General features: G+C 33.4%; 4 protein-coding genes across 13 annotated transcripts in view; 1 reads left to right on the forward strand and 3 right to left on the reverse strand.

Moving 5' to 3' along the window:
* Positions 1–400: 400 nt before the first annotated feature.
* LOC122577203 (tyrosine-protein phosphatase 69D) lies at positions 401–11,088 on the reverse strand. The gene is made up of 10 exons (XM_043748349.1): positions 10,737–11,088; positions 7,979–8,284; positions 7,279–7,866; positions 6,904–7,197; positions 5,816–6,823; positions 5,496–5,739; positions 4,393–5,404; positions 4,026–4,313; positions 3,347–3,775; positions 401–3,259 (listed from the first exon to the last, which is right to left on the reverse strand). Exons 1-10 carry the CDS (start codon positions 10,825–10,827, stop codon positions 3,179–3,181), a joined length of 4,341 nt encoding a protein of 1,446 aa, XP_043604284.1. The 5' UTR covers positions 10,828–11,088; the 3' UTR covers positions 401–3,178.
* Positions 11,089–11,632: 544 nt separating this feature from the next.
* Positions 11,633–12,902, forward strand: LOC122577205 (ER membrane protein complex subunit 3). The gene is made up of 4 exons (XM_043748352.1): positions 11,633–11,917; positions 12,019–12,275; positions 12,354–12,695; positions 12,765–12,902. The coding sequence occupies exons 1-4, from the start codon at positions 11,769–11,771 to the stop codon at positions 12,773–12,775; spliced, it is 759 nt and encodes a 252-aa protein (XP_043604287.1). The 5' UTR covers positions 11,633–11,768; the 3' UTR covers positions 12,776–12,902.
* Positions 12,871–14,996, reverse strand: LOC122577204 (deaminated glutathione amidase). Of its 2 annotated transcripts, none has more exons than XM_043748350.1 (6): positions 14,695–14,996; positions 14,362–14,512; positions 14,126–14,281; positions 13,832–14,038; positions 13,548–13,760; positions 12,871–13,476 (listed from the first exon to the last, which is right to left on the reverse strand). In XM_043748350.1, exons 1-6 carry the CDS (start codon positions 14,739–14,741, stop codon positions 13,318–13,320), a joined length of 933 nt encoding a protein of 310 aa, XP_043604285.1. In that variant the 5' UTR covers positions 14,742–14,996; the 3' UTR covers positions 12,871–13,317. The 2 variants fall into 2 exon arrangements, with proteins under 2 accessions (XP_043604285.1, XP_043604286.1); XM_043748351.1 differs by having other exon boundaries at positions 14,764–14,946.
* A 1,766-nt stretch (positions 14,997–16,762) lies between these two features.
* LOC122577230 (tyrosine-protein kinase Btk29A) overlaps positions 16,763–25,191 on the reverse strand; it is a 271,717-nt gene continuing 263,288 nt past the window's right edge. For all 9 annotated transcript variants that reach the window (XM_043748383.1, XM_043748385.1, XM_043748384.1 and 6 more), the window contains 9 exons: positions 22,470–22,534; positions 21,194–21,259; positions 20,817–20,945; positions 20,541–20,734; positions 20,051–20,222; positions 19,287–19,455; positions 19,084–19,202; positions 18,749–19,001; positions 16,763–17,912 (listed from right to left, as the gene is read on the reverse strand). In XM_043748383.1, coding sequence (XP_043604318.1) covers positions 17,811–17,912; positions 18,749–19,001; positions 19,084–19,202; positions 19,287–19,455; positions 20,051–20,222; positions 20,541–20,734; positions 20,817–20,945; positions 21,194–21,259; positions 22,470–22,534 — 1,269 coding nt within the window. In that variant the 3' untranslated portion in view covers positions 16,763–17,810. The remainder of the gene's footprint in view (positions 17,913–18,748; positions 19,002–19,083; positions 19,203–19,286; positions 19,456–20,050; positions 20,223–20,540; positions 20,735–20,816; positions 20,946–21,193; positions 21,260–22,469; positions 22,535–25,191) is intronic.

Below are 25,191 nucleotides of genomic sequence, written 5' to 3' on the forward strand. Positions count from 1 at the left end.
GTTTTTTTTACACATGAGGTGAAAATATGTAATAAGAACATACATGTAACTAATTACGAAATTGTCATTACAATTTTGCAATTATATATTGTATCAAATATTAACAATGTTATTATTGTTATTACTGTCCTAAATAACGCATTTTCGCGTGCACGTAAAGTGCGTTTTAGTTTTATGCAATAAAAGTTGAAAACAACCGTTAATTCTGCGCAAAATTCTTATTAAATAATAGAAACGCAATTAATCATTATATATATATATATATAAAACATATATATAATATATATATATATATATATAATGATTAATTGCGTTTCTATTATTTAATAAGAATATATATATATATATAATATATGTTATATATATATATATATATATTATATATATGTATAATATATATATAATATTATATATATATATCGCAGATCTTATAAATATCCTATAAATAAATGAACATTATATGGACATTACTTATTTTCTCACTGATATTAACGCAATATAAATTAAAAGAGATATATTCATTACAAGTGAGACGCTGTGCTTGTAAATTTTACATTAAAAAATATCAAAAGACCATGAGATTATATTTTTACATGCATATTGTGCGTGTCGATTTGCCTTTAAGGAAAATCTTTCCATTATATTTCAATATAAAAATCATTCTAGACTACAGCTACTATACAAAATGTTTAAGAATTTCCACCATACAATATTCTTTTTGCACTGACCAAAAAAGGCATGTATAAAATCTATGCATATTAAGGAATATTGAGTTGTCAAACACAATAAAAGTTCTCATAAAATTATAATGAAGGTTAGAAAAGTGTAAATATTCATGTAGTGTAAAAGTCCCATTATTTATAAAGTATATATAAACTATTGATGTAAACATCTATATAAATAATACATACAAAATAGTACAGAATATCTTTAAATGTTTTATATCTTAGAAATGTCCAATACCATGCCTAATCAAATGATTGGTAATCAATAAATTACATAAAATTCACGGGAAAAGACAAATATCATTAACGATGTTACATTGTGTAAAAAATGGGACTAGGTGGAAATTCGTAGGCACTTTGCACCTTCGTAAATACTCTTATGCATAAGTCTGTCTGCTGAGTATAAAAACAAATACGTCACACCGTTTGTTAATGCAATAAAGCAACAGTAGTGATAGTAGTGATTCTAATTCCAGACGGAACATAATCGTCTCTTAGATCTCTATCAATTACAACATAATCGAAGCGCAAACTAGCAACTAATTGCTTCTCAGTTAATGAGTAGGTTATACACACATATACATCGAGTAGGGGCGTGCATCATATGCACGCGAATGGAATGAAACTGATACGAAGGAAAGGAAAGAAAAATAAATCCTGCCGATCGATGCGATGTAAATCAAGAATTTAAAATGTGATTGTCCCCTGCCATAAATGAATGGCTTAGCAGCGCACGTGTCGGAGTTAAAAACTTGACTAGAAAAGAACGAGCGTGCGAAGAAATAACATAAATAGTGCATAATTTCGCAATCTTTTCACTTCAATGATTCCATTTTTTTTTCTTTCCTTATTTATAGTAATCTCATCGACCTGTTTTTATATTTAGCATTATCCATTGTGAGGTAGAACACTAGCAGCTATAGGTAGTTCCTGTTATTAATATAAAAATTCAATTTTATTCCGATATATGTCTTTCCGATGATTTTATTTTTTAGTTAATTATGAATTAGGAGGATTCTCCCAGATTAGGTTTGTTTCACAGTTATTCGAGTAATTTAATTGATAAATTTTCTTTAGATGCATAAAAACTACCTATGTTTTTAGCATTCTCAAGTAAAAACCTAACTCCTATTGTGCCGCGTAAGCCCTCCAATTATGCGTAACACTTCGTCGGTGACTTACAAAGCACATTTGCGGACATGCCACACACACAGATATATTCCTAATTATTTCATGTATGAAAAAGTAAAAAATGATTCTTCTCCTCGTGTTACAATTCACAGCAATTTTGCATGCCGTTCTTCGCGAATTTCGAACTGAATAAGAAGATCAGTCTTTATTTAGAAGAAAAATTAGTGTACGCACGTTTTATATTGTATATGACTCCTATGTTACAAATAATCCTGCAATAATAAACACACACTGCGTGCGCAGTATCATTAATAATCGTAAATTGTAAGGTAGATCAAATTAATGTTTGATCTTTCCTTGCCATCGAACGGTAGATTAACAATGCATGCCAGCAAAAACGTTTGGAAGAATACAACCCAGTTCTTAATTCAGCTTTAATCCATATAAACTATGCCATCTATATGTGATCGTGTATAAAAAGGAATATACATATATCTATAATATAACGCGCTAAAAAAACATAAAAGTTATTTTTAAGATATACATAGAAGTTTTTTATTTTTCGTGAAACATAATTTTAATGTTGCAATGTATTTTACATTTCACATTGAGCTTGAACATTCTAACGGTATAAACGCACGATCAAATATTAGATTGGTAAGTTATATGGTCCACTTGTCAGAATATTCGTACGTCTTATAAATATGCTTAGTTCTTTCATAAGTCCACCAAATAGTCGTATTTGTTAATAAAAACGCACTTACTTTGTTGCGTCAATGCTTTCCTCGTATCCCATTTTCAATCACAAAAATGTTAACTGTTACACTATTTCAGGTTTTTCTTTCTAGATTCCATCAATAAAAATAAATTGTTAATATTGATTCACAACGTTGTCAAGAACGTGATACCACGAGCGTTTTCACTGTATTACACTTTTTAACGATTAACCAATAATTGATTAATTTTATTTCTGTATCGTATCGAACCAATCATGTGTTTAGTTTAATCCTATGAATTTTTCAATGTGAAATGTTTACTGTTTACTTCTTGTAATACGAATAAATGTTTAATACACATAATTCGATAGTCTGTGCATAAAATATGAAAATTGTCAAAGATCGATAGTTGCTTATGCTTATGCATATTTCAGTTTAACTTCATGATGTATTTGTTTCACCAATATATTAGTAATTTCTTTGGTTGGCCCAATATACGTTTCTTTGAGCATTCGTACATTTTCAAACATTTTTTGTACGTGAATTGTCTTTATGCACATATTCACCGAACATTACCGGGATGTTCCATTGTTACATTCCGTGGTATTAAGAAGCTGGTTCGTCGTCGGCCAAATTATGAAGATCTGAATAATTTACGATAGCACGATGTAGAAATTCGTATTGTGCCTGAAAATGTCAATATATGCATTAATATAAAATATTTCTTATATGTTAAAACAAATAATTGTTTAATATTAAATTCAAATTACGTACAAAAGTGCTAATCATGCCGTGTCTTTGCGATCGTAACTTCTTTGTCGTTGTAAATATATCTACGCGTTTTTCAGTCCTTAGTTGTTGAACCAATATACTAAGAGCGACGAACATAGAACTCCTATCGGATCCATAACTGCAGTGTACGACTAGCGAGCCGCTTGATTCTGTGTCATTTGTAAGTGTTTGGTTTACAAGTTCAATGAGACCACGAGTTACTTCAGGTACTTCTCCCTCTACCGTTGGCCATCCATGATATTGGTATTGTGTTACAACAACGCTTTCGTCAGTTTTAGTGTTAGAAACACAGAATTCACGGCGAGTGTAATATGGACAGCTCTCGCTTTGAATATATCTAACTCTTATGTGATCGTATGCTGCATCGTCATCAGGCCAATAACGTGGACATTTTCGTGGACCTTCATTTAACTGAAATAAATATTTATATTATAATCTGTATAATATTCTAAAAGGGCATATCTGGCGTATGGCTTTATGCAATATAATATATGTACTTATGAAAGAAGTCGGAGACACAACAATATTTTTCGTCCAACTGTATTTATTATGTATAAAATATAAGTTGCGTACCACGTACGATATTTACGCAAGAAGTTTGAAGCTTTTAAGCATTTATAAAAACTTACAACAATTAGAAAAAAGAAGAAAGAGTGCTTACATCGGATAACATTACTATCGTAGAGATGCATTGTTCTGAAATCATTCGCCAGAAGTCTGCTATCGTAGTATCCAACGGATCTTGGGTGATAACAAACGACTCGGAATTGTCATAGCCTTCAATAAATGATGCATTTATATACGTTGAATGTTCTCTACCTGGAACGGGCGTAAGAATTACTCGATTTCTGTCATATGGTATTATTAATTCACTTCTATTCTTGCTCTTATTTTCTTCTCCTCCGCCAACAGAAAATGATTTTCTGTCTTCTAATACAGAATTGATTTTCTACAAGTAACAAAAGCAAAATAAATAACTTTTATTAACTAATATAATTTTGTCATGTAAATTCAAGTTTCTTACTTACATCATATTCTTCCTCCATTCTACATTTTTCTTTACCGTTATCTCGTTGTCTTAATCTTGTAACTGTAGTTTTAAGCTGAGATGCTGGAATTTCCGTATCCCCGTATTGTGCCATTTCCATTAATGCACGATAAGTGAAGATATACTGTTTTAATGATTGCACTAAAAAGTTTCTTTGATGTCTTAGATCACATACTGTATTGAAAATCGAAACTTGACCTTCTTCTGCAAGTTGTTGCAGCAAAGAATCTAATGCGACTAATGTTCCTGTTCGTCCGACACCTGCACTGCAATGTACCAATATCGGCCCCTTTTCCAACGAATAAGCTTCATTCACTCTTTTGATAAACCTCAGTATCGCATGAGGATGTTCTGGTGCCATAAAATCTTTCCAAACTAGGAAATGATACTGAACGATGGTGCGTGCATCCCGTTCTCCTAATCGTGTCATTTTTAATTCACGAACAACGTAATCTGAGTAAGCTCTTTCTCGAACATGTTCAACAGTGATGTCGCCAAAATTTTTAGTTTCACCTTTGTCTGGCCAATATTTTGCGCATTTCGTTTTTGAGTATTCTTCGAGATTCGTTAACATAAGTATCAGCTCAAGATGTTGTTCCCAAATCATTCTCCAATAATCGCAAACGGTATTTTCCATTGGACCTTGAGCGCATATAAATTTTTTACGTTCTTTGTATCCTAACACAAAGTTCGCATTTATGTAATCAGATCCGCAAATTCCATCCATTTGTGCGAGTCTTACTCTAGTCTGATCGTAACACTTTATATCTGGATAACGATTTTTGTATAGATTTTCACGTGCCTCCGAAGCTCTTGTTGTACGATCTGTGAATCTATCCGGTAGCAATTCGAATTCGTGTTGAAAACCATAATCAGAATCCCGATGTCGTTCGAGATATGCCTGGAGTAGTTCACCTTTAGGAATGGGAGGCATGTCTGGAGGGCTTGCTGCTACCAATTGATGTCTACCTCTAAGACTCCTGCATAAATGCCTATCAAGATAAAAATATTTATTAAATTTTAAGCTCATATTTTTTTCTAGTGAATATATATAATGGCTATAATTATAAAATATTCTTTTACCTGAAACTATTTCTCAAAGTTATAATTTCTTCTCCTCTCTGTTGAGCACGCTTTGTATATCTGTGCAATATACAAAGTGCAATGAGAAGAATGATGATAATCAGTATAAGAGCAATGGAAATTTGCAGAATTACGCTGAGTGTGGTCACTTCCACTGACACCACGGCTACGGGATCTAACCCTCCATAAAGAGGATTAAAGTAATTACTATAGGCTGGTAAAAGCTGATCTTGATTTCCAAATACTATAAGAAAGTATATTATTATAAACCATTTTAAGTGTAAAATACGTAAGCTTATTTATACATATATTAGTCATACCAATAACTTCGATAAAACCCGTGTAGTTTGAGTTTTCATCTAAGAAACCATCTTGTGCGGTAAATGATGGTAGTTCAGAAGATCCATCATTACCCTTTGTTTTCTGGGTAGCCATATTTTCTCTTTTTCTTCTTTCCACAGTCTCTGTATGATTATTGTCTATTAAATTTGCAATGGTTGTTTCGATCTTTTGAGTAGTAGCTGACGATGTTGTTGGAGCGGGAGTTGTAGTCCATGTTACTGGCGTTGTAGTAGTGGCAGGTGTTGTATTAAGTGCTGAGATGGTTGTTGAAACTTCGGGAACAAAATGTAATACTGGTGGAGCGGCTTTTGGCCTAAGTCCAATACATTTGTTGCACATGCTACTACTGTTGAATGATTCGCCATCGCCAAGAAAAATCTCCGGTATCAATCGATCACTATCGAATGTTTCGGCAACGTAAGCACCACCAGAAGGTGAATTATGGGCATATTGATAGGAATACACATTAATTTCTTCAGGTGGTGGTAAATCAGTGACGCTCTTTCGTGGTGCTAATTTTACTAAATAAACTCTATAACAACATATAGGACCATTTCTTTCTGTGATACGCGGAAGATATAACTTAAACAATTGTTTACCCTGATTTTCGATTTTTCGCCACGATCGCATGTTTAAGCTATCTCTATCTGGTATGGTAATTGGCGTGGTACAGTTACCGACAGCGTCCTTTCCTGGTGTACGAGATCTAGTTACACCGTTCACACGAACCGTGTAATTCGTATTAGCCGGTATTTGATTAAAATGCGTGCTATTTTTTTTAACACTCCAATTCTGTGGTCCCCAAGTATCAATATCTAAACGACCCATACCATTTTTAAATCTGGCAATGCCGATTAATTGTATATTATAACGAGTAATAACGCCGTTAGATTTCTCTGGATGATCCCATGTAATAGAGATAAAACTGGAGCTACTTATATTATCGAATCGACAATTAACAGATAAATTCTGAGGAGGGCTGGCCACTAAAATTAAGATTATATGATTAATTTTAAATTTCTAAAGTTTAGAAAATACTGAGTTTGCAAATTCAATAATATCTTACCTCCATCTAAAGTAGTACCATTCACTTCAATGCTCCAGTTTCCACATTCCTTTGTATATTCACTACACGCGGCAATTTTAAACTTATACGTTGTATCGGGATCGAGATCGACAAATGCGTAGACAGTAAATGGTTGCGCTGGATATACTGCTTCTCTTTTCTGATCTCCATGTGTAACCATTAAATTATAATAATGAACGTGTTCTTTTAAATCCGGTGGCGGTACTGTCCATCCTATTGTAATAGAATTTTCAGTGACTCCGTTAACGGAAACTTTTGGCACAAATATAGGATCTGTAATAAATTGAATTGATCTATTATTTCATAATTCGGGAAACGAAGATACACGATCAGGATTATTCCTTATTTCAATACCTTTTTCAAGCGTAGTAATCCAACGTGGATCAAGTCGTACATGTGATGTACCCACGGTATTTGTAGCGCTAATTCCAATCTGATATGCTGTACCACTTTCAAAACCTCTTAAAACATAACTCGAATTACCACCTCCAATTTGTTTAGAATAATATTGATATTGATTAGTTCCGTTCTTCATATGTTGGATAACATATTCTTTAATCGGTTCGTTGCCATCATTTACAGTCCAGTTTAAGAATATACTTCCAGCACCAACAGCTTTCATAAAGTCGATGCTCACTTTCGGTACATCAATCACAAAGAGATGTCTATAAGCGCTAATTTCGCCGCTGTAATCGCGTGCTTTGCAAATATACGTTCCGTTATCTTTCCGAGTTAAGCTCTCGAATTCTAAAGTCAGTAGAGTAAGAGTTTCGTTTATTTGCGTGATAGTGGTGAAATCCTTCCAGTGGTCGGTACTTTCTGAATCATTCCCTTTTAACCAAGTAAATTGAGATAATGGATAGCCATGCATGAGGCATGTCAAGTTAGCTGATTCCATCACTTTTGCCCTAATATCTTCCCCAGCTGTTATTCTACCTGGTTCTAAAAAATAATTTGTGATTACGAATATGAACAATAGTAAATAAACATAAATTTTGCAAATTATATTTTATATTAATAAATAAATTATAGTTAATTAATAATTGATATTTACCAATAACTCTAATATGAACATCCTTTTTTAACAATTCTCCATCTGCTGTTTGTGCCATACAATTATAGTCTCCCGTATCATTTCTACTAGCCTGTTTAATATCCAAACGTCCTCCAGAATCAAAATCTTTAATAGTGGTGAGATTCTTTCCATTGCTGGTCCACCATATTTGACCAGGTACATTGAGTTTACATATAAGTGATGGAGTACTACCAGCCTCTATACCTTCTAAATCTTGAGATGCTGTAATTTCTAACACTGCTGGATTCTCATTTTTTGACTCAGTGGTTTCTATTTTTTCAACAGCTGCACAGGGATATATAAAAATATAAGTATGTTTCTATTGTATATCTAATATTAATCTAATATATCAATATAATCAAATCAAAATATGTCAAATTAACATGGTATTTTTGCCAACTTAAACATAATAGTAGTAAAAAAAAAGGTAAATTGACAAGCTAACTAATAACATTCATATTATTTGAAAAATTGCAATTGTGTCTAATTAAAGAACTTTTAGTCAAGTAGTATATGAACGAACCAAGTAATTGGCTAATTAATTCATTAAAATCATAATAGTGGTGTCGTACAAACAGACCAAGTTTTGCCTTAATAGCTCAAATTACCAAAGATCTGAAGTATATTTTACTAAAACCTCTATTATAATGTTTTATGAGCCTTGAGATTAAATAATATATTCTACTAAACCTTCTGGTATACACAAACATAGAAAATGTGAATATTGAGTATAAAATTTCAATAAAATAAGAATAAGTTATCAATTGATCAAAAATATTCCTGATTTATGTTTGTTGTTTTGTAAATAAGCAATTACGATGTTTTTATTTTGTACATGATAATGACTATGATTATGTAAACTGTTTATTTTATAATCTAGAATAACATGAATTTTAGATAATGTTATCTTATATTGCGTTCTCATCTTTTTTGTGCTAAGTGTAAGACGTATGTGTATATGTATATGTCGTGTAAATTCTTCATTTTATGAATTCTACGGTTATTATCGATATGGCATCGATTAATCAATAATGACGTTTTCTCATGTTAAGTATCTTTAGATTATATTCCGTATTATGCGATTAGATTATGTATATTATACGACGAAATATAATCGTTGTATTGAAAACAAAAAAACGAAACAAAATGTTTTTAATTTTTGTTTAAATCAAAGTTAAGTGTAAGGTTAAATGTAAGATTAAACTATAGTTAAATGTTCAAAGTGTTTAACCTATAATTACTCTTCTGATTATGTATGAAATAACATCTTACATGGTTTTTGATTTTTTGCAGCTTCACTTCTTTCGATTTTTATAAAATTGTTTTCATACCAAACCGAAGTTATTCTCCGCGAAAAATGTCACTTGATATTATACTCGATGAAACAAATATACGAACTAGAAGCGGATGTTATGTATAAACTATAAACACAAAAATATCATTCAGGTATTTAATAAACCACACTGAAACGCCTTGAGAAATAGGGAATAATTGTAGAAAAGAATTTCCACAGCATACATTTTAACAAGATAGAAGATTTGATAGCTATTTTGTAACTAATATTTCTTTTATTATTTAATAAGCGAATTATATGATTATTTATTACCAGAATTATTGATGATTAAAATATAAAACTTGTATCAAAGAAATCAAAATGAGAATTATATAAAGAAATATATAATTCAAGGGAAGAAACAAGTCTTTATCCAAATATTTTACAAAAAGTCACTAAAATCTCAAAAGATAAATTGTCATAAATTTATAAAATTTCTATGAAAAATTACGTACAGTGTTGGTCGTTTTGATGATTCTGATAATTCCATTAAATGAATATATTTACTCTTGAATATGATAATTTAAGATCTATAATCACGATTGCGATTTGCGCATATGTAATCATTTTACGACTTGAATTCCGTGCTATTAAAATATTTTTATTTACTCCAATAGTATATACGTAACATGTAACAAGGTGGTTAAATGAAATAGGAATCGATCGAGCGATAACATACCGCTGATTATACCGTAAGTAAATTTCAATTGTAGCATAGACATTTTAATATACAAAATCGAACGTAAATAAATTAATATCTTTTATTTTTAATTCTAATTTATAAAAGAAATAATAGAATGCAAATAAATGATATGTCCTTATTAATAAATTCATATCTTTTAATGTATAAATCTTTCAAAGTTGAACATATTCAATTCTGCAATTTCGAAGTATGCGTGTACACAGTATTTTATGTATTTTCACAAGTATTATGCATCTTTCAGTAATCAATGTATCACGATAATTGAATCTTCCAGCATAAACACGGCTCGCATAACAAACAGAAAAGATAAAAGACAAGAGTGTATCGAATGATAAATAATTGAAACGATCAAGATACGCCAATGACATTCGATATCTTTTTATGTTGTTAATCAATCGTGCATGACGGTATGCAATTTTATGCACGCCTGTACAACCAACAATCCATTTAACATAGCTTAAAATCATTGCCATGATGTTTGTTCAGGGTAAAAATATTAAAAACTATTTGTTACGAAGGATAACAATCGTGAGGTCTACGATGACAGCGGTGCATCATGCATCCGCTAAATAGTAGATACACTGCTTATAAATGTTCGTCATTGTATCCTCTCGTGGACGATCGACGAGAATAGCGGAAGAAGCTGTCGTCGCGTTGAAATCGTTCGCGAGTCAGTTTGTTAAATAATTTCTACAGCTTACCAGATTCGTCAAGGCCGGCAACGGTAAGTACGAAAAAGCAGAGTATCATCAAAGGGATACTCGACATCGGTAGGCCACTTCGGGGAAACATGGCGTCGTGACAACCGGGCGTGAGCGTTGTATCCCTGGCCCTTTTTCCACTTCCTGCCACCTTCTTATACGTTCTCGATTCCTTTCACAATCCCATGACGCGAGGTTAGTATCGCCTGTCCATTTGAATCACAATCCAATTCACTATTTCATATCACGCTTCGCACTTACGTGCGACGCACTTTTCGAGAGAGAGATGTTCAGACACACTTTACAAATCTCACCCCGTAATAGCGCTGGCGAAACTGAATCATATTATACGAATGTAACGTAGGTGTCCGGACGAACATCACGCCGCCAAATGCGAGCGATTGACACTGCCCTCCGTCGGGATTCTGCTCCACGTTTCAGGCTTACACGTCGATAACGAAGTAAATTCTTCCAAGAGCGGGAAATTGCATTGAATATATCTTATTATACTAAGTACTTACATATTGTTCCACACTTCTTTTGTTGTTGTCCGCGAAATATAGTTTTGTATTATTAATTGCAAAAGTGAGGGTTGTGTTTTTAATATACTATTCAGAGTTAAAATTTTAGGATATCAGTAAAATGCATACATAAATACAAATACGAGAGTGAGTAATAAGAACTTTTATATGTTACAAGTATTTATATATGTAGAATTAATATATTCTAACTTTTTTATGTACATTAAAAATTTATTTCTTATATGTGCATAATGTATATGTAACTCTGAAGGAATTTTATTTAATTTAGTTGCTTTATATGCTGCAAAAAATACATTAAATACACTTTATTATCGGTGAGGTATGAATCATTATTTCTATATTGTGTCGTCTAGGGGGCTCCTGCTATGTATAACTGGCAACTGGTATTAACATGCACATATTCTTGCCTTTGTAAAATGTTCTTCAATCTATTTAGTTTTCTTACTTTTCTTCTTTCTTCCGCGTAAATTTTGGTGCAGCGACAAGTGGTATGGCTGAGTTGATTTTAGATCCAAACATTCGAGGATGGGTGTTCTTACCTATCGTTGTGATTACGTTTCTCGTAGGCATTATTCGACATTATGTTTCGATATTACTTGCCTCACAGAAAAAGGTTGAGCTTCATCAAGTACAAGACAGGTGATTACGTGAATCTATAAATTGCATATGTGAATATATAAATATAGTGTATTTCCAACCTGTCGAAACATTTCATTATTATATACTTTGATGTTTTCTAGTCAAGTGATGATACGCTCTAGGCTGCTAAGAGAAAATGGTCAATATATTCCAAAAATGGCATTTATTAGCAGAAGGCATTTCTTTAATAATGAAGAGACAGGATATTTTAAAACACAAAAACGTGCCCCAGTATCGCAGAACCCAATGACAGATCCTAATATGATGACAGATATGTTAAAGGGAAATGTAACTAATGTTTTACCAATGGTATTAATAGGTGGCTGGATTAACTGGATGTTTTCTGGCTTTGTAACAAGTACGTTCAAAGGGTTATATGTATAATCTAGAGCATAAATTCAGTCTTTTCAAATTAACAGTAATAATTATATTTTAGCTAAAGTACCATTTCCTTTGACATTACGTTTCAAACCAATGTTGCAACGTGGTATAGAATTAGCTACACTTGATGCTGCATGGGTTTCATCTGCATCTTGGTATTTCCTTAATGTGTTTGGATTACGTTCCATATATACACTTGTCCTTGGAGAAAGCAATGCTGCTGATACCTCTAGACTTTTACAGGATCAAGTATCAGGTGCTGCAATGTCTATGCCACCAGATCCAAAAGCTGCTTTCAAATCAGAATGGGAAGCATTGGAAATATATGAACATAATTGGGCGCTGCAAGGAGTTGAAGCAGATCTTATAGGATCCCAAAGAATAGATACAAGTGAAGGTATGTGGATATGAGTAATGATAAATTTTATATTAGCCTCTTATTTTAATAATATTTTGTATCTTATAGGTAGCAAATAATAAATATTACATCTATATCCATAGATATAGCATGTGCCATTTTTGGATAAATAATCGAAGTTTTAAGAAATTACTAAATGAATTAATAACTTGAATTGTCATAATAAATGATATATAATTTATTACATTCTTTGTAACACTCTACAAAATATTATTTTACATTTTATTAGAATATCTGCATTACAATTTCTTAGTAGTTTGTTATACTTTCAGTTTCATATGTACAAAAATTGTTCACAACTACAATTGTAGCAATATATTTTCACCTACTTTACATCTTTACGGTACAAATATTTATAAGTTAATATTTATAAGTTATATTAGACAGTATGTACAATAAAATTCATCATAATAAATGTTTGTTTTATATATGTATATTAAGGAAATATAATGTTTATTATATTTCAATCCCTAGTTACTTTACATAAAATATCGGGCTTAGCACGAGCATTTGCTCATGTCAAAAAGTAAAAATAAAAGCAAGTAAAATTTAATATAATTATATAGATATATACGCATATATACATCATTTAAATTAAAGATTACAGGGGTTCTATTTTAGGATATACATCTGTTCGACGATGATTTTCGCACGGCATATTTTGCCGAATTTGTTTTAATAAATTTAAATCAATTTCTGCTAAAACCATATCAGTTTTTTCACTACACTGCGCTACTATAGTTCCCCATGGATCAATAATCTGACAAAATTTTATACATATAGCATCATATTTAATGTAATAAAACTAGTATGAACTATAAAATTATTTACCATTGCATGACCCCAGCTCACTCTCTTTTTGTTATGTGTACCAGTTTGAGCTGCAGCTATAACATAAGATTGTGTTTCTATAGCCCTTGCACGCAATAATATCTCCCAATGAGCAGCACCTGTTTGATATGTAAATGCTGATGGATATGTGAGAATTTCCACTCCCATATTTCTTAATAAAAGAGATAATTCGGGAAAACGCATATCATAACACTAATATTACTGTTAAGTAAATACAATTTCGTAGACTTGAAGAACAAGATTATAAAATTTAAAAAGGATACAATACAGAGGCCTAATTTACCAGCTGGTGTTGATATGGGTGGTTCAATCTTTTGCCCTGCTAAGACATAATCTGATTCCATCAATCTCACGCCAGTAGTTTTATTGTCCATATCAAATAAATGGATTTTACGATAAATACTGGCTATTTCTCCTTCACTGTTTATTACAACATGTGTATTACTTATACGATTTTTATCGTCATCTAACTATAAATATGTAATTAGAATATATGGATTAATAAAAAACAATTGTAATATTTTTTTGTAAAGAAATAAAAAGAAATTTAAGCTTACTGCTTCATGTAATCCACCTAACGATAACCAAATTTTATTTTCTTTAGCGATTTCTTTGTAGCTTGATATTATTGATCCATTCAAAGGTTGAGCCATGGCTATTATATCCTTTTTATTATCGGCTAAATAATCACAAGCTTCAGGAAAGAAGGCAATCTATCAAAGTATTGTAAAAATTTATATAAATATAAATAATATTACAAAAATGAAATTAAAATTTTATTGTATGTACTTACACAAGCTGTCCTAGATTTAGCTCGCTCAGCTAGTTCTCGTACAGTTTGTAAATTTTTTTCTTTATCATTTGTTGATGTCATTTGACATACTGCAACTAATGGATGTGCCATAGTACTAAATTTAGCAATAAGATGTCCTGAAAACTGTTTTCTAAAAGATCAAGTTATAAGATGATTAAATAAGATGATTAAAAATAAGTGATAAGAAAGTTCTTTGTTTTTTATGTTTGGATCAATATAAAACTTTTTATAGACAAAGTTAAGTTACATACTACAAGTAACTCACTAGATACACTTATACATTTTCCTATTACATTTTTTTTCAATTATTACCTGAGATATTTAATAATAGAAAAACTATTTAGAAAATGCATGCTCATCGCTTATTTACGTTACACGTACATAGGAACATTTGATAATAGAGAAATGTCAATGTTGAAATGGGATACATTAATAGATATATACTAATAATTATATATTTTATAATGACGTTTTGTTTAAAGAAGAAAATAATTTCTATAAATCGTAAAGTATGCTTATATAAAAATTATACATATATAACAAGTTTTTACAAATTTATAAAATAAATTATCAAAATTTTATAGGTTAACGAAAGTAAGTATTGAATGTGGTGTACTCGAATTGTGCTCGCGTAGTCATGAGCCATCTACCGGCTACCACAGACCTTTCGAATTTTAATCAGTTTGAATTCTGTGACTGCTGCGTTATGTTTGATTTGTAATCGCGTTAATACCTAAAAAAAAAAGTTGTGCTGCATGTTTATAACGTTGGTGTTTGATATTTATGCTTTATGCCAATATAGTGCGCTTGTATTTTGTTACTCACCTTTATATGTTGCTGAATTGTTTGAAATTCCCGCTTCGTGATGTGCTCCTATATGCATATATTCATCTATACTATCATTAAGCACGCTAATTCTAATTACAATTATGTTTTTCGAACACATTGAAGCGTAATAGAACGTATCCTCGCGAAGAATATTTATTCTCACATGTAGGGTTTTTTCATACATGCTATATAATCTACATCTACATGATACCTTTGGTAAAGATACAAATTCTCCCGCAGACGTTTAGAACTTCACGTGATCCTTCCTATGGCGCGTGTTATTTCCGGTAAAGTATTTCACGATGGACGAGAGTTACCCAAAAAGGCAGCCTATGAAATTTTCGAACTGGATTAGACAATAATATCCTTGAACAACATAAATATTTAACTGTTACGGCTTGAGCACGACGCTAATTAACACTATTGTGCAATATTCTGAATGATCAATACGACTTTTGCAGTCGCGTGAACAGACATTGACAGACGCTTGATATAATTCAAACAATTAAAACGAAATTTTTCTCTAATGTACATATATGTATACAGTATCTCTTGCCAAAATATCCTGATAATTATGAATTAAAGAATGTAAGAGTTTTCTTTAAAGGGTTTTTTACTCTAAGATTAAGAGTATAAAATTTTATATTTGAATTTTCGACCATTCGCGGGGAGACGCGATCTCGAAGAAGCGCGCCAACGGGAGTCGTAAATTTCCGTTACGATTTGAATAATCGACACTACGAATTGTTCGATCCCTTATTTCGATTAAGATAATAAGGGTGGTTGAATGATATTAACAGGTTAATATATATTTTCAAAGATCCACCAACTTCAAAGTGATACAATGTTGCGTATGTGGACTGTGATAATGTATATTCTGTCGATTGACTGTCTTCGACTTGGCGATTCTTCTGACTGACTTCTGACTCCTTTTGTTCCTCGAACTGTGTTTTAACTCGAGCTGGTTTTAACTGACTATTCGCTCTTGTTTCACACTTTTTGTCAGGAAAGTGAGGATAACGATCCGCGATGCCTATTGATTATGATCCACGTTAATGAATGAAGATAGGAGGGGGAAGTCTCTTACCAACGTGGATCGTGAGTGATCTTGTCTGTTAGACAAATATTCGTTTTTCCCGTTAGGTAACTACCCGCTTTTTCCGTGATTTTTAAGAGCGAATAACAAACCTAAGGACTGTTCTAAAGACCAGCCGTAAACAGAAAATACATGATTGAAGATTCAGTTAAAAAGATTCTGTTTATGGTGGTTCCTCAGATTTATTGACGGTGTGAATTACTGTGCGTGGGTCTTTGACACTCAGACCATGAAGGACGACGCACGGACTGTCACACGCGACGTAACAATATTCTTAAAGTTATATGCTCTAAAATAATCTACTTTCATTTAAATTTGTATTGTTAAGATATCGTCGAGTTAGGGAGAGCTCGCTCTATGAAAGATACAATAACAATTGATAAAAATGCGTCTATTAGGCGAGTAATATTGTTATTAATGATTCTAAATCTACAAATAATACCTGTAATACAAAAGGACATGTTATTTTTCTTTATTCTATTTTATTAAATTGTCATAGTATATAATACACAAGTGAGACATTCATTTATTAAATTCACTTATCAAGCAGAAATAATGTTCTCATTCGTGGAGTTACGTTTAGTGTTCTCATTAAAAAGTCGATAACAAAAGGACAGTACACGTTTCTACGGCAAAATCACAACTTACTAATATATCCTGTTCGAAGGACAATCAATAAATACTACTGTTCTATTTGTAAATGCATTCGTATCGTTGTGTGGAACAGATACTCTGAAACTCATGATGGACGAGGCAGGGGGTTGGAGAGTTGAAGATTAGGATAGATTAAAAAAACCTGATATATCCGAGAAACACATAATAACATCACGCACTCGGATCGTTTTCGTTCGACGAGGAAAAACAATATCTAAAATGTCTATAGTAAAGAGGAAATTTTTGAAAGTTGGTTTAGATCATAGAAGGAGAGAGAAAGAAAAGAGAGAGAGGGAGAGCGAAGGGTACGAGGGTAAAGGGTCGCGATGCTGCAGGGTCAAATAATGTCGTATTAATATTGTTTCTTCTTCTTCTTTTTTTTTGTTCGCTTTTCTCGTTTCTTTTCTGTTGTTTTGTAAGCTGCGTTAATACAATCGTTGAAATCGACACACATACTTTCGGGACACACACACAACTTTTATTTGCCTTTAGTGGCTCGTATCGCCTTGCAAATTTCAATCCACGGGTGTCCGTAGGAACTGCAAATGTCACAGACGTTTGACGAGCTTGATGATGGTTGACTAGGTTGGTGGCCGGGTGTACTTGGTGAGGATGACCCTTCTTTCTTTAATTTACACGTGGATGACGAGAGATGTAGAAAATCAACCGAGGGTGGTAGAGTGGCGGGTGCACGTGTTTTACGTGATGACGGTAATGTTGCTGAGTTGTACGACGACGACGAATTAGACGATGGTAGTATTGAGGGCGATCGCTCGAGCGATGGAGATTTTGCCGCCTGTATTGACCGGCTCGAAGGCGACGATAGGCGCATACACCGTAGAAGGTTGAGTCAATCATTGAGCAGACCTTGAGATACACTGATTAGCTGCTCCTTCAGTACGCGGAAGGAGGGTCGTACTTCCGGGCAATGGGCCCAGCATTTTCGCATTACCTAAAACACAAATAGTCAATTAATATACATATAGAGTCTTGTTAAAGTCTTGGGGTTGTTGTAGGGTGATCTTATTAGGAGAATTATTTGAAAATAATCATGTTTATTTCTTTACATATTATGTATACTGAGTGGTCCAGGCAACTGTTTCATGTTATAACTCCGTTAACAGTGCGGTTACAGAAAAATGTCAAAGGAGGAACATGAATGATCCAAAGAGTACTATATCCGTAGGACCATGTCTTTTTTGGAAGTGCAGTGGTGTATGTACAATCAATAATTACATTATCTTTTTAAAATGGAAATGCATACTTTTTATTACATAGATAGATTTCTCTCGTCATTCTACGAAAGAAAGTATTAGGAGTAACATGGTCGAAAATTGGTTAGTTTAAAAGATATTTTAACTTTAATTTTGTAGAATATCATATGAAAAGCACAAAAAAACGTAGCGCAATACTCTTCTATTTATGTCTTCTTTATCTTACATGTGATAAATTCTACAAAATTAAAGTTAAAATATCTCGATAGTTAATCATTTTTTCACTATTGTATCCCAATGCTCTTTTACGTAGAATGACGGGAGAAATCTATTTACGTAAAAAAAGTATGCATTTCCATTTTAAAAAATAATGCAATTGTTGATTGCATGTACCACTGCACTTTTAAAAGAAACATGGTCCTACGAATACAGTACTCTTTGGATCATTCATCTTTCTCCTTCGGCATTTTTCTTTAACTGCACTGGTAACAGAGTTATAAGATGAAACAGTTGCGTGGATTACCCTGTATATCATAGCGTAAATAATTTGGAATACGATATGACTATGACAAACCTCGTAGACTTCTTTGAAACAGGCTTTAGGTCTTTCCAATATGATTCCGCGTTGCACTCTTTCCACAACTTCGGTGTTTTTTAGGCGACCATAAGGCATCTTTCCGCATGTGAATACTTCCCACATAAGCACTCCATAGGCCCAGACGTCTGATTTTGAGCTGAAGCGAGTGTAGTTCAGCACTTCTGGGGGCGCCCATTTGATTGGGAATTTGGTGCCTCCGCTACTAGTATACTGGTCATCCAGTACATACCTACAACGAAATTAAAAGATTTCTAACTAGTAACTATGAACTAGGAGTACAAGAAGCTGCGTAAGCTGCAAAAGATTTTCACCTTGCTAATCCAAAGTCTGCAACCTTTACCACATTTTCTGAGCCCACTAAACAATTGCGTGCAGCAAGATCTCTATGAATGTAGTTATGCCTTTCTAAATAAGCCATGCCTTTGCAAACCTGTAATTCAGAGTATTTCAATTAGCATTAATAATTACAATTATTAAGAAATGAAGGAATGACATTTAGCAATTTTGAATTTACCTGTATGCACATGTCTAAAAGGAGACCAACATTTACTCCTAGAGTTGCTTCATGACGACGGAGGTAGTTGAGCAGAGATCCATGTCGCATGTATTCAGTGACAATGTATATTGGTCTGTCCTTACTGCAAACGCCATATAGTTGGACCAAATTCTGATGTTGAAGTTTCCTATATCCAATAATTTAACATTTGTCATTCACTAAATTTATTTCTTAACACTACAATTAACACGTTGACTGTCACGACACCCGTATTCGGGTGTATTCAGCAAAGTTTCTGGTCGGGTTGCGTAACCCATATTCGGATGTCGCTTATTTGACTACTTGCGAAGGATCGTCGTAGGTATTTGAAAAGATATTCCATAATAATAAAGCTGTTGAATTGTTATAAAAGTAATACGAAAATGGGTTATTAAAAAAATTATTTAGAACGTAAAACTAAGAAATAAGTTTTCAATTTTTCTTTTCGACATTGTAACGAATTAGGGCAGAGATTTTAAGTTATACCGTTCGTTGCTCGGCCAAAATTCAAACTGATTTTGTAGAAAGTGGAGAGATGAGAAACAAATGCGAAGGAATGGAAACAAAAGAAACGAGAGATCATCCTTGAGACCATCACTTGAACGACTCGCATTACTAAAATATCGATGGAAACACCTAGCAGAGAACGCTTGGTACTGCCGCACGCGTGGCCTGACGGAGATTTCTTTGAAAACACGCGTGGCAGTCAACGTGTTAAAAGATTGATTTAATTATCGACTTACGTCATCACTTTAGCTTCCTCTATGAAATCATCTTCAGACATTGTGCCTTCCTTCATCATTTTTACTGCAACGTCTATAGAACCGCGCCATTTTCCTCTTCGCACTACGCCAAATTGTCCAGAGCCAAGTTCTTCCAACAAGTGCAATTCTGCTGGATCAATCTCCCACTTATCTGTAATTCAAAGACTTGGTACAGCATTCTGCAAAAATGGTTTACTTCTTAACGCCTTTGTAATTCCCTTAAGGGGTTTTTTTCTTCTGGAAATTACTCGACTATGGATATTTATGCAGATTCATATTTTCATGAGCAGAATTAAAGAAATAAGATTTAGATTTTTGGAGGCAGGAGATATGTTTTGCCTACTGAATATTGTAACGAGTATTGTATCTTAGATATTTTATACATTTTTACGTATTATGTGACGAGCATACATTTTTTCTTTATAATTCCCATAAATATGTGAGAATCTGCATTCTCGAAATTACAAACCATGACTGAGGCCAGCAGTTGGTGGCACAGGGCGATCACAGGGGCTGGTTTTCAGTCTGCTGGCTAGTCCACCGCTATTGTGCCTGTGATAGTTAACCAAGTCTGGTATTGAGCCACAACAATGTTTTTCGGACAGATAAAACTCTCCTCTAGTGTTTTGTTTGATGTGGTAGTGCTTTACGTGAGGATGTGGGCTATAACGATATGAATATCTTCTTATTAATTTTTTCTACAATTGTTAACATATAAAGTAGTGTTGTATGCGAAAACACTTACACTTTAGTGTAGAGAGAAAGCGTGTACAGCCCTTTGGTAGATGAATTACGTACGACGAAGCAACCTTCTTTATCCTCCTGTTTGAGCAATGATTCTGCGCGTTGTCTGGACATATCACCCACGTACCACCTACAATTCCAATCATTATATTTCAATCATCATTACATATAGCATTCATTCATTATTTAGTTTCTTATTTATTATAATCTTTTCCCTTTGCCTTACGATAGCTTCCGGGTTACATGATATTTACATTTACATTCGGAACACTTATCTTACTAATTATTCAACTCAATACATCTTATCACTACCTCACAACATTACATATAACATTAAAAAAGCATAATTTCGTGTATGAACTCTCTGCAGGTACGTACTCATATTTCTGAAGACCCAGGAGTTCCTTTTCCTTCACGTAGTTGCTAGGAATGTAACCAATGGATCTGAAAAGAGAATCAGAGGTTACAATTAATTGTTCTACGTTATTCTCTGTCCAAACTATTCTATAAATATTGTACAAACATTGTGCAATTATTAACAAATCGATGTCACGGAAATTTGATGAAACTTCGCAAACGAACATTATGCTTAAGTTTTGATAAAATCCAATTACGAATTTATAGCAGACAAAGTAACATCATATCGTGTAATGGACGTCATTTTATCATTATCCTGCTTCGTTTCCACGCATATATTCGGTGCTCAAATATGCAAAACGAGTAAGCAATTTTGATTGTGTCAATATCATTTGTGTGTACGTCGATTGCTCTACATACATTGCGTGCATATTTCAAAAGTGACGTAACTCAAACAAGTATGCTTTTGGGAAAAGCGAAGAACTATTTCTGAGCTTAAACAGTAGATAATTATTTACCAAACCGGCAAAATATTGGTCAAATTGGTAACATCATTCGTAACGGTTAAGAGTATCATCCTCTTAATCTCATTATCAATAAAATTAGCTTTAAATTGTAACATTATTCTTTGTGAAAAAATATAAGTTATTTTTTATAGCAATAAATGCAGAATATTATTTTATAAAAGCTAGTTAGTGGGCTGACTTACACCACTACGTTTATCAGTCCTTTACACGTGCAGCACGCTAATATAGGTATTTTACATGCCAGGTACAGTTCCCCTTGGCTCGTGTTTACTTGCTACACGTCTTATTATAACGTTCGCTAGTCGGATCGTCTACCAACGAATGCATAGCCCTAATCCTCTTTTGGTCGCGTTAAGTAGTCATCAGGGAGTACGAAGAGAGGAACCTAAGCCATTAAAAGCACTCGATTGCCGAGCATGCAAATTGCTACGAAGATATGGGTATCGAGCGAAACGTCGTTAATCCTAATTACCGCTTGCAGCAAGGGTTTGCATAATTGGCTGGATCTAATTAAATTGAAGCTTGATCTCGATCGAAATCTTTCGATCCGATGTGTGGTTTTATTCGCTTGAATTAATGTTTGCTAAAATGGTAATAAGTTTTCAAGGAAATTTTAGAGAAAGTTTTAGGACAAAAGACGTAAATAAATAAATTAGAAGCGAGGTAACATATTAAAGATAAATGTAGCAAAAATGATTCTACGTAGAATTAAAATTACGCTTGTTTTGTTTTGCTCTCCTTTTGTTGAATATGATACAGCCTTTACATACCCGTGTTCATCTTTGACTTTCCACCAATGTTCCTGAGAATCGTCCAGCACCTCGTACTCTGCACCCTGTAACACAAAACAATTTATTGTTATTCTTTCATCATACCTGAATAATTTAAATTCCGTGTACGATACGACGTCGACAAGTATCAATCAATGACTTTTAATTCTAACCGCGAATAATACGACCTTCGATGTGACTCTCGACGACAATGTATGATCTCCAAATAATCTTAAACTTGAACGAAACAACTTCGACTAATGTTAAAAACCAACCACATAACCTCGACAACCATCTATGATTTTTACCTTGATTGAAAATGACTTTGAGAATCATCAGTCATTTCCAAGTGATTCTGAGCGTCGATTATTCGACCTCGATCGTTACGCGACATGATCGTCAAACAACCTCAACCGGAAGTTACACTGAATCGTATGGCTAGTGAATCGTATTTAGTGAATCGTTGAGCACCACAAAATATAATATGTTAAATTTCGCGAGTAACAAACGTGTCTATCATCGATCTATTTGTTGTATGTATTGAGCTCGTTAATTCAATTTATTCACATACTTTCGTTCTTATTGGTACAGCAAGGATTTAGGAAACTATTCTGCAACGTCTAGTAAATTTTCGAAAGCCATAAAATATCTCTTTGTTAATTTAACGTCTGATGAAACGAGATGCGCCGTACATGTTCAAGTGTTAATGGGACCCAAGGTTTCTCTGCATATCAGAGGATAACCAGAGAGCCCGTGGAATGCCAGAGATGCTGCTGCCTACGTCGACAATAATATGATCGACGCGGGACATTACACGGACCGTTATTTAACCGCAGAATCCAGCTGTGCCCAGATTATAACTTGGAAATGTAACGCTGGTTTCGAATCTTTCCACAACGCCATGTGTTTTGAATTAAAACGGTCGCACGATCGACCGATAGTTTTAGAAAGGAAATTACTGACGATGATCCTTGACCGAACTTTGTTTCCTCGTTAGAAGCATGTGGTGGTTCTAGGTGCGCCATCTATTGTCAAAAAGTTTCCAAGCAGTTAAATCTTTTAGTGAACTAAATATTGCTTGGGTGTTAGGTTAAAAGTAACAGTAATATTTTAACCAGACGGATTCTGTAAAAAGAAAAATTACATTTCTAACATTTCTATACATTTTTCAAAAATTTCTTATTTTTTCCGATTTTACTTGCAACCTGTACTTTTATATTCTTTCTTTTGTAATATAATATATTAACACGTTGAATGTCACGCCAGTTTTACAAGATTTGGCCGTGGCGCTATGGTAAATTTTGTATTATGCCATACATATAATGTTGAAATATTACCTACAACAGAAATGCTACGGTGTATAATCATCATTAATGAATTTATCTCACTGAGGTTACTGGTGACCCCCGTGGCGCTGTAGTGCAATTTCGCCCGATTCACTTACTTTTTGCGATTATCAATTATCTCATATTGTTTCTTGGCGTTGCTAAATAATTGTTCTATGTTGTTACGTCCCGGGGCCTAACATAAACCATAATCCATCCCTCGGTCATACTTATTCGGACCAGCAATAATCTTAAAGAACCGTCACAAGATTTAGCATTTTTTACTTTACTGTCAACGTCCTTAATTGCCATCACATCTTTTAAGCCGAAACGTTCCTTAGGATTACTGTTCATTAAGGTAAAACACAGACATAGCGGGTTTTTCCTATGTTCGACAGCCACTGGTGGGGTCACATATAATAGATGTATATTTCATGTATAAATAAAACTATTTTTATATGTTTTATACTGCATTAATTTCACCGATCACCGTTAACCTAACCCCATGGTATTCAACGTGTTAAGTAATGTAATATAATAAGAAAAAGCTCATCAGTAAATAGGATTCTATGGAACATTATATCCGTATTTGTTACCGTTCTATTGCTTGTTTTCAAGTATTTACAAATCATAATAGCTAGAATTAGACAAAAAATCGCGCGCAACAACGATTCTTGCATATTTTTTTAAAATCGCATAATCACGGGAAATGTGATCGAAGATAGCAAAATTATTTAATTCATTTATCCACCTAAACTAGACTGTCTACTGTGTCAAGCCAGAACCAGGTCATTTTGGAACAAAAAATATTATATCTGTATTTTTCGCAAGGAATGATCTAAAAAGTTCGAAATTTTACTTAACTGCTTCGAAAGCTTTGGACAGCGGTGCAAAGTTTCTAATTCCTCGTAATTCAATTTGCCTGTTCGATTCTGTATGATATAGCGCATGAATCAAATCGATTTATAGTGGCGCGGTTATTAACGTAATATGTACGCGTGTTTGGATCCGATAGGACGAACAAGTGTTCGCCGCGATTAAATTGTGGTTGGTCAAGTTCCATTTGAACCGATACAAACGGCGTAATTTACGTAGTTCAGTTTGCTACGATACCTTTTAGTTTGCATCGTGGTATAACACAGATTCTTAGGATAACATTTACCTTCATATGGTATGATACGCTTTACTTTATCGACGAATAATTTTCATCTCTACGACGCGATCAGATTTGATTTCGTTTGGTACAGTTTGACATAACCGGCTACGAATCGATTCAACGATTTAAGACGATACGTACCATGTAATGCTAGTTTGCTTTTCTTCTTGTTTCACGTTGTACATAACACGATTCCAATCGATTCAGCTCCAGTGCACGCGCTACGATTTAATACGATTTG

This window comes from Bombus pyrosoma, linkage group LG18 (assembly GCF_014825855.1).
Source record: "Bombus pyrosoma isolate SC7728 linkage group LG18, ASM1482585v1, whole genome shotgun sequence".
Lineage (NCBI taxonomy): Eukaryota > Metazoa > Arthropoda > Insecta > Hymenoptera > Apidae > Bombus > Bombus pyrosoma.